The sequence below is a fragment of the Leuresthes tenuis genome, unplaced genomic scaffold (genome assembly GCF_036924035.1).
Source record: "Leuresthes tenuis unplaced genomic scaffold, fLeuTen1.0.hap1 SCAF_10, whole genome shotgun sequence".
Classification (NCBI taxonomy): domain Eukaryota; kingdom Metazoa; phylum Chordata; class Actinopteri; order Atheriniformes; family Atherinopsidae; genus Leuresthes; species Leuresthes tenuis.
Genome location: NW_027325364.1, coordinates 2,843,679 through 2,858,949, shown reverse-complemented (window position 1 = coordinate 2,858,949; position 15,271 = coordinate 2,843,679). Strand labels below are relative to the sequence as shown.

Below are 15,271 nucleotides of genomic sequence, written 5' to 3'. Positions count from 1 at the left end.
TCAGGGGAAGAAATGCTGTACTTATTGAAAGATGGCACCGTGGAAGCCTCTAAAAACTCATTTTTTCCATGAAAATAATTCGTTCATGCTTTAAAATACTTTGCTGTGGCCACACTTTTGCTCCATGAAGCTTTCCTGACTTTACAGACATGCAAATAAACCCCTCTTCCTCCATCTTGCCAGCTTCTTGGCTTTGTTTCAAGGTGAGCAGCCATACTGGTGACTGCTTATTTCACTCGTGTCTTCTGGTGTATAAAGAGTTAGCTGTAAAATGCTAAAAAAAGATAAATTCTTCCTGTTAAATATTTTTTAAGCTCTGTACATGTGTCATATGTAATCTCCTTTATTTCTCATCCAAGTTTAAATATAAATACTTGTTTTTCCACGTGAAAAAGTTGCAACAAATCTTTGACTCGCCTTCCTTCAGCTGATCATTCTTCACTCTAATCCATTTTTTCTTGTAATCATACGGAAGAAAAACACTTTTGACTTGATTTTTCTTCACAAACTTTCATCAGCACCAGAAATGAGTAAAAATGACGTGAGTGTTGTAGCTGGAGAAGTCGAAAGGAAAACCAATGGGTCACAGCTTTAGTCTGACATCTGTTTGAATTTAATTTGATATCAGTTGTGTCGGCTCCGTTTTTAAAGTAGAGTTTAAAGAGTGTTTATGTTCCGAAACAAAAAATCCAAGGTTGAATTTGATAAAACCAGAATATGTCAGGAAATTTTGAAAGAGAATCACAGGATGGAGGCGAGTAAAGCAGCTGAAATGTTACTGATTCTGGGATCTGGATCTGTTTCGTGTTTTTGCCACATCGCTCTCTAACTTATCTCCCTGTTTACTGTCAAATAAAAGGCTAAAATCCCATGAAGTAACCAATAAAAAGCAGCATTCACCCAGCAGACAGGAGGATCTAACCAGAGAAACGGCACAAAGAAAATCTTGTTCTTCCAGGGTTTTAAAAGATGTGGATCACTTCCTGCTTTCTGCAGGCAGTGATCCGATCCATCCACCAGGAGGCGCCTTACAGTCCCCCCCTCAGCTGTACCTGCCACTCACCCCACCTGTCCAACCTGCCCTGCACTGACTTCATCACCAAGACAGGCCCCGCCCCCGCCACTGCTCCCTGACTGAAGCCCCGCCCCCGCCACTGCTCCCTGACTGAAGCCCCGCCCCCGCCACTGCTCCCTGACTGAAGCCCCGCCCCCGCCACTGCTCCCTGACCGAAGCCCCGCCCCCGCCACTGCTCCCTGACTGAAGCCCCGCCCCCTGCAGCACAGCAACCTGGATACGCTCTGCACGTCCTGTTCAAACAAGCCAGCTCTCTAACTCTGGCAGGTTTGGGTGGTGAAGGGCAGAGATCCGCTGACTGGTGTCCATGTGGTAGAACAGATCTGCAGCTGCTTTCCGTCTCTTAAAGAGTGAGAAGATTTGAGTTTAGTCTCATCTTATATCCCACCATCAGACTGAGTGCAGGAGGCACAGCAGGGAGCTGCTGGATGGACTGAACATGGGGTCAGATGAGGCTTACAACTTTGTCTTTAAGGGTGAGTCCATGTTTTTCTGCCCTCTTTATTTCATTTGATCCTTTAAAAACTTTAGGAGGCGTCATATTGTCATATAGTCAAATCATACTTCCTTGTTTATGACTAACTTCACAGTTTCTAGGAACGAGTGTGTTTGGTGTCAACAGAACAAACAACCAAGCATCGTAAACGGTGCACGTCTCACATCATGAACAGTCTGAATGTCTGAGTTTCTAGCTGTTCCCAGTTCAGCCAGCTGTTGGGAAATATGGGTATTTCACCTCAGGTGAGGAGATGCATCACCGAGGGATCCTGTACTGACCTGTTCAGCACTTTGTCTCTGCAGAAGCACACAAACGGTGCAAGTTATGTTCATTTTAGCCCCGGCTTTTGGGTTTAAAACTGCATATTATCATCAAAACTTGCCATTAAGTTGTTATAAATATAGAAGTAACGTGATTAGTGGTGGCTCTTTAAAAGCACACCTTGCATAATTTACTCAGTTCATTCTTTTTTCAGCCTAAACGCGAAGGTTTTACACATAAAACGATAATTTGTATGATGTCATCAGTCTCTCACATCATTTGGGAGGCATTTTGACCCATTCTCATCCAAAATGCTGCTTTATCATTGAGGTTCACAGCATTTGTTTATGCACAGCTTTCTGTTGGCCTCACATCTGACTCTAGAATACTTTGGTATCCAGAGGAGTTCATGGTGGACTCAATGACTGCAAGGTGCCCAGGTCCTGTGGCTGCAGAACCAGCCCAGATCATCAGCCCTCCACCACCGTGCTTGACAGCTGGTATGAGGTGTTTGTGCTGATATGCTGTGTTTGGTTTCCTCCAAACGTGCTGCTGTGCATTAGGACCAAACATCTCCACTTTGCTCTGGTCTGTCCAAAGGACATTGTTCCAGAAGTCTTGAGCTTTGTTCAGATGCAGCTTTGCAAACCTAAGCTGTGCTGCCATGTTCTTTTTAGAGAGAAGAGGCTTTCTCCTGCAGCCCTTCCAAACAAGCCATCCTTGTTCAGTCTTTTTCTAACTGTGCTGTCATGACCTTTAACCTTTAACATGCTAACTGAGGCCTGTAGAGTCTGAGATGTAGCTCTGGGCTTTTTCACCTTGGGGTGAACTTTAACCTTTAACATGCTAACTGAGGCCTGTAGAGTCTGAGATGTAGCTCTGGGCTTTTTCATCTTGGGGTGACCTTTAACCTTTAGCATGCTAACTGAGGCCTGTAGAGTCTGAGATGTAGCTCTGGGCTTTTTCACCTTGGGGTGACCTTTAACCTTTAGCATGCTAACTGAGGCCTGTAGAGTCTGAGATGTAGCTCTGGGCTTCTTCACCTTGGGGTGACCTTTAACCTTTAGCATGCTAACTGAGGCCTGTAGAGTCTGAGATGTAGCTCTGGGCTTTTTCACCTTGGGGTGACCTTTAACCTTTAACATGCTAACTGAGGCCTGTAGAGTCTGAGATGTAGCTCTGGGCTTTTTCACCTTGGGGTGACCTTTAACCTTTAGCATGCTAACTGAGGCCTGTAGAGTCTGAGATGTAGCTCTGGGCTTCTTCACCTTGGGGTGACCTTTAACCTTTAGCATGCTAACTGAGGCCTGTAGAGTCTGAGATGTAGCTCTGGGCTTCTTCACCTTGGGGTGAACTTGCTGGGACGTCCACTCCTGGGAAGATTGACAGCTGTCCTGAATGTTTTCCACTTGTGAATAATCTTTCTCTCTGTAGAATGATGGACTCCAGATTGTTTGGAAATGGCCTTATAACCCTTCCCAGACTGATGGGCAGCAGCAGCTGCTTCTCTGAGATCATTGCTGATGTCTTTCCAGTCTTTTTCTAACTGTGCTGTCATGAACTTTGACCTTTAACATGCTAACTGAGGCCCGTGGAGTCTGAGATGTAGCTCTTTTTGATTAGCAGCTCACACACTTTCTTAAATGAATGATGACCATGTAATATGTTGCTGCTCATCTGAGCTTGTATTGATCTCAATTTAATACCTGATAAGATCTAAATCATATGCTGGGAAAAAAAGTTTGTAACTTTGGTTCCAAGCTACATGTGAAGCTAATAAATTTCAGCCACTTTACCTGAAATTACCGAATTATCGAACCAGCTCAGTCTGCAGAAAGGCAGAGCTCTGAGAGTGAGAACGAAATCATTCTACTGCAGATGTGTTCGTGCAGATGTGCAATCGCAGCTTTTCACATTGACATTTGGTTTCTTGGGGGCATTAACTGGCCAAAGTTTCATAGTGTTTATGTCCGGCTGCAGGAGATTTACAGCAGGTACACGGCTGTGCTGAGGGCTCTGTTGAGCTGATGTTCAGGCAAAAAGTCCTTTCAGACTTACACATATCCTCAATTCGGAGGCACACAAAGCTTAAATTGACCTTTTTGTCATCTAAAAAAAGTTTTTGGAGAAATGTGTTCTTAGAAAATAACCTTTTCTGTAATATTTGTACGCGACATGTTAAATAAGAGAAGTGCACGATGTCTATAATGAAGTTAAATCAACATTAAAGCTATAAATTGTGTTTTTTGTGGTAGAATTCAGTAAAGTAACCTCTCCTGCCTTTAAGGAATCACCTGAAATTGAACTGAAATTGCTGATAAACCACAGCAGGTGCACGGTTCAGAATAATATCACACCTGTAATTACATCACATTTCAGTCTCGACAGTCTGGTTTACGCTGGATTCATTCTTGGCTGGTTATGTTGGAAGTCCCCAAAAATTCATGAAATCTCAGCTGTTTCCTCCCACTTCCAGCTCCCGATAGGCCAGCTGCCTGCAGCCCACTGTTTTATGGATCCTTGTGGTATTAATCACTTTATTATCCATGAAACGCAGCAATTTATTTCCTCATATTGATTTGAAAGAGGTGAGAAAACTGTTGAAACCCGAGGAGCTGCTTCACGGGGAACAGTCAGTTACGCCCTGAATCACTGCAGCCACGATATGAATCCATTCATCCCTACAGCTGCTTTGCTGTAGCATTTCAGATTGTGTGCAGAGCTCATTCCACCCAGTGATCCTCTGATAGCTCTGTGAAACTAATCAGGGGAATCAGAAGTAAGTCAGTTAACCAGCTAACCCTCGGAAAAGCTGCCGCTTTCCTCATTCCTTTTCTTACTTTTGCATAGAATCAATTGACCAGGTGCTTTAGGTCAACCTCACAAATCAATAAATAACATATAACAAACAGTAGAAACTATAAGCCTTAGACTCTTTCCATTGAAAATAGATTTTAAGTAAAAAAACTGGTGCCTCTGGTGGGAAGCTGCTATCATTTATGGTGTTAAATCCAAAAAATACTTCCAAACGCAGCTTCTCATAATATTTGGTGTCTCGATTGTCCTTTTAAGGCAGCTTTCTTTGCTAGTTTCCTTCATTTTCCTGATGATTCTCGGGGCAGACTCAACAATTTCTCCGAGTGGATGTAATAAACTTCTCCCACTGGTCACCTGGATTTAATTCATCTGTAAAAGAACATGTTTTTTGGGGGGCTTAACCCATATATTACGGATTGACACACATTTATGTGGAAACGAGGTGCGACGCCTCCATCTATAAAGCTCATGAGTTGGAGCACTTCTGGCCGGGAATAGGGATGATAAAATAAGCCTCATTCTTTTTTATGTAAATCCACCAAAGTGTCCTTGAAGCAGGGAGTTTTAGGTTTGCACCAGCAGTCCTACTGTGTACAGAACAACACATTTCGAGCCCTGAAGGTCACGAAAGCAAACAGGGAAGATTTAAGCCTCGCATCGAGTTCTTCCAGGTTTCCTCAGGATCAACATATCAGACGCACGAAGCACTTGAAGGCTGCTTGTCTTGTATTTCCATGGAAACCGGGGCTATTGTTTGCTTAAGAAGTTACTCAGTAGTGGAGGAGAAAAGGTGGGAAAGCAGCTCAGTCATTGGAAAACAAGCAGCGCGGTGATCCAGCTGCAGAGTGAACAATAACCTAAAACAAGTCAAAGGACGGCGACCTGTCAAATATTCTCTGCCGTGACCTCAGCGTTCAGGTTAAACTCACGACGGGTGCAACCCAGAAGAGTTATCTAAGGTTTTCTGTGAACAAATGATTTGTAAACCCAGAGACTGATTCCTGGAAACAGCAGCTCAGAAAATCATCTCACATTTACCACCTTTGGAGCTTTAATCATCTTCAACGGCCCTGATGTCATTAAACTGCTGATCCTAAACTTTTCCAGGATTCTCCAGTCATGTAAGGCTCAGAGTTATTTAAATTGTGGCCGCTGTGTTAAATCAAATCAGATCATCTTCGACAACACGACTCAGGAATGGAAATGTCTGCCGAGGACATTTCAAACCAAAGATCAGGTGATATCAAGCAGTAACTCAGTGGTAAAATGTTTACTTGACAGTCAGGTGGGTTAAAGGAGGTCTTTAGAAGTTTTACTTATTAATAAAAAGCAAAATAAAGTTAAAAAACTGCATCATACATGTCAAATACTAAACTAAGACTGTGCCATTCGGGCTGTAAGCCGACCACAAACTGCACATATAAACTGAACTTAGAAGCCCAAAAGTTACCCAAAAACTACTCTCTTACTTCCCCAATCAATGCATGGTCCAGATTTTCATCTGAATACAGATTATATTGACCCAGATCTGTAAATCTTAATGTGCAGGCCTTGAGATGTATGTGCTGATGAGTCCAAATGATTAAGATTTCACAGCAACTCTAACCTTTAGAGATCTAAAGATGTCCCCTTATTCACTGAAAACGTGTGGTTCATTCTCACTGTCATGACCTACAAAGCTGCTGTGTGATGACACGACGCTGAACAATTGCTTCTTATTAGTCCAGATGCTCTTCCTTCTTATTATGTGTCCCAGTTTTTCTTTGACATTTGGATAAAAAGGGCTAACGGGTGACAAATGATGACATGCAACAGGTAAATCACCACATCAGGAGGAATTTTTAGAGGTATAGGTGGCGGGGGGTAAGTCTAATTAAACAAAAATGCAGCAATTCTGACACTTATGTTGGTTTTTATGTCATTCCAGACAAGATATCTAATGTTTTTTTCTCATATGCTGCACCAGAAGTTAACTAAGAACACAAGTTCCACTCAGCCTCCACTTTATTTGTACCAAAACCTCTCCGGCTCTGAGCTGAAAACAGCCAAATAGCCCAAATAATCGTCTAAGCCCCATCACACCCAAGTTCCACAATTAAAGAGTTTTGAAATGTCATAAGAACTTGAGCCATTAGCAGCTGACACCCCAGCACTAAGCTTTAGCTTTATCTCCTCCACCTGAGCACGGTTCCTCTCCCAGTGTTGTCACAGTGTGCTCAGGCTCTCCTAACTGGGCTAATTAAGCCAAGCCTTTTTCTCTGTTTGAGTCAGACGCTTCCAACTGAAACCCAAACATTAGTCACTGAAAAATCTAGGGGTGGGTGTCTGTTTTACACTGTTTACCCAGCAGGTAGGTTCATCTGACCGAGAGAAAAGGAAGTAGCAACTAAACTCGTTCCACCTGATTTGGACTGTTTAATTTCCAGAAACAAAGGTTGGCTTGTGACAGTTTTTTTTTAGGGAGGTCCACTCAGTTAACACTTGTGAAACAAAAGACAAACCCCAATATGAAATAAGCAGAACCGGAGAGGATCCCATGGAGAAGTAGATTGTAGTCTCTACATCCTCACCTGCAGTGACACTTCTGGCTGGTTGTGCTCTCATTTTACCTCCTTTTTTGACAATTATTTTATCAGTAAAGATTATTTTTACCCAATTAAATGAATGATTTGCTGTCCCAGCTGGAGTTTAAACAGTTAGCTAATAAGGATATTACCTAAGAGCGTAATTAGCTCAGACTAAGACCACCAACACTACGGAACAGCTAACAAGGACACACCCAGACTAAATGCTTTATTGAGAAAGGCTGTAAAGGATGAAGTGGATGTAGCGGGGTTTGCTCTGTGAGTAAGTTGGTTTAACCCTGAAAGAACGCTGAACTGAACTGCCTCTGTGTCTGTTGCAGTGGTTCTGATAGGAGAATCCGGTGTTGGAAAGAGCAACCTGCTGTCCCGCTTCACTAAAAACGAGTTCAGCCACGACAGTCGCACAACCATCGGTGTGGAGTTCAGCACCCGGACGGTGCAGCTCAGCGGCTTCACCATCAAGGCACAGATCTGGGACACGGCCGGCCTGGAGCGATACCGGGCCATCACTTCTGCGTGAGTAACAGCAGCCATCGCAGCTGTGTGTGTGTCTGAAATATATCCAGCACCTCAGATCCCCACTGACTGATCTCTCAGACTCTCTGGAGGAAAGCATATGTCTGAGGATTCCTCGGAAAGGACCTGGAACTTCAGAGAAAGAGCTTTTTAAGTTGCTGTCGGGCAGATTTTTCTACTTTTCTAGCTGTTCCCATCTGCTTCTTGTGTTTTTTTAGCGACCCACTGACTGCACAGTGTCAGCAAGGAGGCAAAGAAGCTGATTTCCCAGAATGCCAAACCCTTCCCTTTCTTTGGGGGTGGTGCTAGATTGTATCAGCTGAATGGGAAGCATCTGCAGGGGCTCTCTGCTGTGTTTGAGGTCAGAGTTGATGCTGGGTGGGTCAAGCTGAATTTATGGTAGCTGTGACCATGTGACCAAACCCACCGGGATGCACACTGGCTCCCATTCATAAGACAAAATGGGTCAGCTGCACCAAAGCTTTCTATGCATGAGCATTTAATTGGTCAACGGTCCAGGATCTCGGAGAACAGCGATTCTCCAGCAGTCTCTCCTCAAAACAACCATCTGTTCTGATCTGATAGTTAATCTACTCGGGCTGCCACTCTTTCCATTGAAAATAGATTTTAAGTGAAAAAACTGGTGCCTCTGATGGGAAGCTGCTATCATTTATGGTGTTAAATCCAAAAAATACTTCCAAACGCAGCTTCTCATTATATTTGGTGTCTCGATTGTCCTTTTAAGGCAGCTTTCTTTGCTAGTTTCCTTCATTTTCCTGATGATTCTCGGGGCAGACTCAACAATTTCCCCAAGTGGATGGAATAAACTTCTAACATTAGCTTCTCCCACAGGTCACCTGGATTTAATTCATCTGTAAAAGAACATGTTTTTTGGGGGGCTTAACCCATATATTACATATATTATATATATTACATATATTAACCCTGCAGCACAGAACGTCCATCTTACTCAAAGTCAAAATCTGATAAATATCCGGCCATGTTGCACAAAACTATCAGCAGTAAACTCTGTGTGAAGTTAGCCGACTGTCACAGAGCACGGAGTGAATAAACTGTGCTGCAGGGGGCGTGTGGATGAAGTGGTCCCAGTAGAGTGCCTGTGTAGAAATCCCTCCGTTAGCTCTCCTATAGCTGCAAGTAGCCACATAACAGCAGCTATGAGCTAACAGAGCTATAGCACACGTTCATTCATTCATTCTTCTTAAAGTATTGGTGAAATAAAGACAGATAAAGCCTTATTTAGAGGCTGCATCCTCTAAGCCCCGTTCACTCCGTTATATGGATCTCCAGTTATCTAAATATCTTCTGAAGGACGCCGACTTTCACCAAACTGTTCTCAGTGAGTAGATGAACGTATTTCATGCCAGAAATAAGGTTTAAAAATACTGGAGTTCCCCTTTAACTTCTGTGCAGCCCTTGAAGCCTGGAATAAGGTCCAGGTTTAAAAATACCGGAGCTCCCCTTTAAAGATGACATAGCTGCTTCCTGCATATTTAAACTTTTGTGCTGGATGCCGTCATCTGCAGGAAACCTTTCGCAGACAGGTGCACGTGACAGAATTAGCGTCCCACAGACCTTGTGGAAACCATAAATCCAGCTTCACTCAGCAGAAAAGTCCAATCTCACACATAAACCTGCTTGTTTCTCCATGGCAACATCTGATGTTTTAAATCAGCATATTGAGCTACTGAATTCAATCAAACCTAAAAGTTTTAAGATTTAGATGTAGTTCAAAGGTTGGCATTGCATCATTATTTTGTGACAAAGAAGCTGTGCAATGCAACACGAGGTGGAAATATCTGACTTTCCCAAATTGCATTTCTTAAGCCTTTGCACTTTTAAACCGACACGCAGAAAGCTCGTTCTCTTGCTCCACCGTTGTTGAGCAACCTGTATGTCGGCATCTTGAGGTGGTGCTGTTATCAGCCAAAACACAGGCAAAGACAGGCTCTGATCCTCGGCTTCGTCCAACATTACCTGAAAAACCACCAGCACATTCTTGTCTGGGGCTCCGAAATCCAAGGCCTTCGTTTGAACACAGTCGGCGCTCAGTGGGCCTCTGCTCTATCTGAAGCTGCCACAGACTCATTCTTTTTTTTAATTAAACCAAAAGGATTAACGCTGGAAACTTGTTTTAAAACAATGGAGCCATGTCAGTTTTATTTTTATGACACGGAGGAATCTGAGGATATGCCACACGGCTGGATTAGCCCTTTTCTTGTCTGCCTGGCTTTTGAGTAATTACTTACAGACTTATTCCAGTATGCAGATTCTCACTCCCATGGAATTTCCCATTTATCCTGTAACAAGCAGCTAAAACCTATTAAAGCAGAATTAATTATCCTGCTGGAGGAGGGGAGCAGAAATGCGACTGTGAGAAAAGTATTGATTAGTTCATAACTTCAGAGCAGAGGACACTAATTCATTATTTTTCAGCTGATCAAAGGGGGATACAGTTATTCACAATAAGGCAGTTATTGTCTACATTTTAAACAAGGATCCAATTAATATGTTATGTCTTATGAGCCATTTTGGTACATTTTGGCATCATTTTCGGCCACAGCAGTCAGATGCCTTCAGATTCAAATGAAGACACACGGCAGGAAGTCACAGTCAGGCATGTTGGGACAATAAAGTGGCAGCTTGTGTTCAGCTGCAGGTTTTTTAAGGTCATGATGTTTTGTTTCGTTAGACAACTGAAACTTTTCCTTTCATAAGCTGCACAGGAGCCTTTGGCGAAGCTTCCCCGATTGACCTTCGCCCCTTGTGACACTTTCTGTGTCAATTTTCACGTCAGCGCTAATAGGTGGCGCCGATTTTATGTCTGCTGCTCAGTTTTATGAGAACGTATGTCACTTTTACTGAAATAACTGCCCCACAGAGAAGAAGACAGTGAATCATCGCTGAAATGACTGAGCATAGAGCTGTAGAAACAACAAACGGGCAGACAAACTGGTTATTGTATTCGCTTTGTGAACAACCTCGATCCTTTAAAAGTGTCATGTACTTTGCTTTTCACAGAAGATTTAAATCTGAGCAAAGCATATATGGTGTACCGAGCAGAATAATCACAATCGCTGTGGTTGGCATCACCGAAACGTGTTATTAAGGTGCAATCTATTTAATTTGCCTTAGATATTTCCGATTTCTCCTCTAAGAGTCACAGGAACCTCATGATCTAACATGGCTTCCTCGTGTTTAAAAAGTAAAGATAGCTTTATTTTCACAGAGAAACGCAGATGAACAACTACCATAGCGTTACAATGAGAATAAACTTCAGTCTTTCAAGAGCAACATTCGTGGTTTTCTCACTTTATGCGCTGAACTCATGGAGGTCAAAAGTCACATCATTTCATGTTCATGAGGCACATTTAACGCAGTGTGAAAATCTAAAATCAGTGTCCCCCTAACAGATATTACAGAGGTGCAGTTGGAGCCCTGCTGGTCTATGACATCACCAAATACCTCACCTATGAGAGTGTGGAGCGCTGGCTGAAGGAGCTGTATGACCACGCCGACCCCCACATTGTGGTAATGCTGGTGGGCAACAAGACGGACCTGGAGTCAGAGAGATCTGTGCCCACAGAGGAGGCTAAAGACTTTGCAGGTACAAACTGGGTGGCCTTACACTAGGAATCGTTGCCTATTCAGTAAAGAGGCATTCCTTGATGTTGTTGTAGAGCCCAACACTGGTTCCAGTAGCTAACATTACAGGATCAGTTGTGAAATGTAGCAACTTGTGACACGATGTGACCAAATGGAAATAAACCTAAACTTTTTTTGGTATTATATAGAAAAGAAAGGCCTGCTGTTTCTGGAGACTTCTGCTTTGGAATCTACTAATGTGGAAGCAGCATTCAACAGTGTCTTAGCAGGTAATTTTATCGTTTTTTTCCTTTGTTGATGTGGCTGGATATGACTGCTTTCATCTCCCTGTCTTTCCTTTCCAAACACATGTAATGCAAATACACATTTTACCATTATATGTGCTCATTTTTACCATAAACATGCAGCCAGAAAGACACATCCTGTGACCCTAAATTCACTCTTATTTAGCCAGATTCACCAACTCCTCAGCTCATGGCATTTTGGAGTCCCAGAGCAATAATTTGATTGGATGCTGTAGGAAAGAATATTATCGGTCGGTGTCTCTGTCCTTTCTTATTAAAGGGGAACTCCGGTATTTTTAAACCTGGACCTTATTTCTGGCATGAAATACGTTCATCTACTCAGTTTGGTGAAAGTCGGCGTCCTTCAGAAGATATTTAGATAACTGGAGATCCATATAACGGAGAGAACGGGGCTTAGACGATGCAGCCTCTAAATAAGGCATTATCTGTCTTTATTTCAGCAATACTTTAAGAAGACTGAATGAATGAACGTGTGCTATAGCTCTGTTAGCTCAGAGCTGCTGTTATGTGGCTACTTGCAGCTATAGGAGAGCTAACGGAGGGATTTCTACACAGGCACTCTACTGGGACCACTTCATCCACACGCCCCCCTGCAGCACAGTTGTCCATCTTACTCAAAGTCGTCGTTCACGTTGTCAAAATCTGATAAATATCCTGCCATGTTGCACAAAACTATCAGCAGCAAACTCTGTGTGAAGTTAGCCGACTGTCCCAGAGCGAGGAGTGAATAAACTGTGCTGCAGGGGGGCGTGTGGATGAAGTGGTCCCAGTAGAGTGCCTGTGTAGAAATCCCTCCGTTAGCTCTCCTATAGCTGCAAGTAGCCACATAACAGCAGCTATGAGCTAACAGAGCTATAGCACACGTTCATTCATTCATTCTTCTTAAAGTATTGGTGAAATAAAGACAGATAATGCCTTATTTAGAGGCTGCATCCTCTAAGCCCCGTTCACTCCGTTATATGGATCTCCAGTTATCTAAATATCTTCAGAAGGACGCCGACTTTCACCAAACTGTTCTCAGTGAATAGATGAACGTATTTCATGCCAGAAATAAGGTCCAGGTTTAAAAATACCGGAGTTCCCCTTTAACTTCTGTGCAGCCCTTGAAGCCTGGAATAAGTGGCGTATACACGTTGCTTTGGTCCTAAAGGTCTTCGCATGTCACCGTGACATTGGATGTATAATGTATGTCGTTTTCATGACACAGAGATACACAAGAAGGTGAGCAGCAAGGAGGTGGTTCGTGGCTCCATTAAAGCAGTGTCCCTGAATAACTCCGAAGCAAAAAACACAGAGGAGAAGAAGGCCTGCTGCAGGAACATCTGATTGCATCATTTCCCAGGAGCTCAGGGGCCTCATTCACCCACAGCCCTGAGGTGGAATTTGGAGCTCCATGGCAACGTCAGGTGCCAAAATAAATGGTTAGGTGATGGCAGTTTGAAATGACTGATTTCCGAGTTGCCATGCCACCAAGTTGGCATGGTGCATTGAAAAAATGATTGAAAATGAGAGAGGATATGGCTGCAAAACCAATTTCAGTCTTTCAAAAACCCTCTTCAATAAAGGTCAAAGGTGAAACACGCCCTGTAATATTATTTATAATCCATGCAGAAAATTGGAGACATGTAAACGCATCGCGTGTAATATTTAAACCCACAAATGAAACATGACTGTTGTGATGTTTTTGGTTTCTTTAAACCAGCAGCTCGTGCACTGAGTCCAGAAGCTGAGCATGTGCTCCAGCGGATGATCAATGAGAAGACTGACTACATTTCTGTTGAGAAATAAAGGATTTGTGGACATGTGCATCTAATGGGTGTTATTATTGTCTTTTTACAGGTGACACTTGGACATTTTAGAGTTTAGAAACAAAGCAGGTGTATTTAATGAAAGTATACCAGCTTATTTCCATTCAACTGCTTTGTTTTGACTCACTGTCTCAGTACAGAAGCTCAGCTGAACATTTGAGCGTTAATGGGCTTTGCTACACATACGGTTTTCCTAATTGTCTGCATATAAAATGTGCATTTACACAGGTTTCCTCAGTAGAATTAAACAAAGAGTTTTAATCGCAGTAACACGCTTATAAACACTTGATAAACACTTTCTGGTCAGATATTAGAACATATTTGGCAAAAGTCTGAGAATGTGCTCCGTTTCACATTAAATATATCGCTTCACAGAGAGGTCATAACCTCACAGGAACTATATAATGAGCTTTGAGAGACATTAAGGCACGTAGACGTGGAAGAAGTTCCAGAAAAAAACTGCTAGATTACTTTTAGACATCCAGTGTGTCCATCTGGCGGAACAGGTCAGCAGTGGAAAACCTTTCCAAGCATGATATCTTCTTTTCCTCTGACTGAGCTAAGATAATTAGTTGGCCCAATTAATGTTGGCTTAACTGCACTAGAGCGATGATACATCTTCTTTAAAGGGACACAAAAAACAGGGGAAAGAATAACAGCTTGTTTGAAGGCAGGAAAAATGTATTCATATAGCACAATTCAACAGTGAGGCGATTCAAACTGCTTTACACAGAACAAAAAGACATTAAAAACAAAGTTTATGGTAAATGGAGTGAGATGTACGGTGCATTGTTATTAATCAAAGCCCTTGAATTCCATTAGATCAGTTAATTAAATGCAGTGGAACGGAAAAGTCTTGAGGTTTGATAAAAGAAGAACCTGTGAGTTTGTTCCACATATATGGTCCATAAAAACTGAAAGCAGCTTCTCCATGTTTGGTTCAGAAAACAAACCTGTTCCTGATGACTCAAAGGTTCATAATGTACCATAAGACCGTGTAAAGCTTTTAAAATCAACTCTCTGATGGACTGGAAGCCGTGTAGAGAGCTCAGGGTGGAGGGTTATGATCCACTTTTCTGGTCTTAGTGATGACTCAAGCAGCAGCTGAAGCTGTCTGATCCACACTGCTGAGATGACTGTTACAATTCAGGTCTGAGTCCATGATAACACCCAGATTTCTGGCTTAGTTTGTGGTTTTTAGCCTTACAGACTGAAGTTGAGCTCAGATTTTTAATCGTTCTTCTTTGGCTTCAAAGGCAATTGCCTCTATTTTGTCTTGTTTAACTGAGCAAAGACAAAATTCTGGATCATCCAACTGGATTTTAATCCCTGGGCGACGTGGTGATGTAGATTTGTGTGTTATCCACATTACTGTAAATGTAAATATTGAAAAAAGAGGCCCCAGAATTGAACCCTGAGGAACTCCACATGCCATTTTTGTCCAACCAGATGTGTGATTAGTCATAGATACAAAATAGTCTTTGATACAGAAAGTCCCACCCAGTTTTGTGGAGCAAAACACTATCAAATGTCACACTAAATCAGCTTTTATAGGTCAGTTGCACCTAAGTGGCCCTTTTATCACACTGGATAAAGGGGCCACTTATGTGCTTTCTCGGCCTGATAACATAAAAGTTTCTCCCTGACCACATCATTATTGAACCTGGGTGTAAAAACTGATTTATTTCAACATAGATTTATAGCTGAAAGCTGTCTCTGAAACTTTTTCTTTCTTTCAAAAGTTTACTTTGTTTAATTTCAAACCCAAACTACAGCTT

General features: G+C 42.5%; 2 protein-coding genes across 2 annotated transcripts in view; both read left to right on the top strand.

Annotated features, from left to right (window-relative positions):
• Nucleotides 1–15,271, top strand: part of LOC140315936 (membrane-spanning 4-domains subfamily A member 6C-like) — a 139,479-nt gene that overhangs the window by 57,351 nt on the left and 66,857 nt on the right. The window lies entirely within an intron of this gene.
• On the top strand, nucleotides 1,320–13,493 carry rab25b (RAB25, member RAS oncogene family b). Its single transcript, XM_072393533.1, has 5 exons — nucleotides 1,320–1,551; nucleotides 7,558–7,753; nucleotides 11,188–11,381; nucleotides 11,569–11,649; nucleotides 12,893–13,493. The coding sequence occupies exons 1-5, from the start codon at nucleotides 1,515–1,517 to the stop codon at nucleotides 13,009–13,011; spliced, it is 627 nt and encodes a 208-aa protein (XP_072249634.1). The 5' UTR covers nucleotides 1,320–1,514; the 3' UTR covers nucleotides 13,012–13,493.

Bases quoted from the DNA above. Each gene is read 5' to 3' on its own strand.
- rab25b (XM_072393533.1), top strand. From the start codon at position 1,515: ATGGGGTCAGATGAGGCTTACAACTTTGTCTTTAAGG. The intron at 1,552-7,557 runs GTGAGTCCATGT...TGTCTGTTGCAG, and splicing joins TTACAACTTTGTCTTTAAGG to TGGTTCTGATAGGAGAATCC. The intron at 7,754-11,187 runs GTGAGTAACAGC...TCCCCCTAACAG, and splicing joins TACCGGGCCATCACTTCTGC to ATATTACAGAGGTGCAGTTG.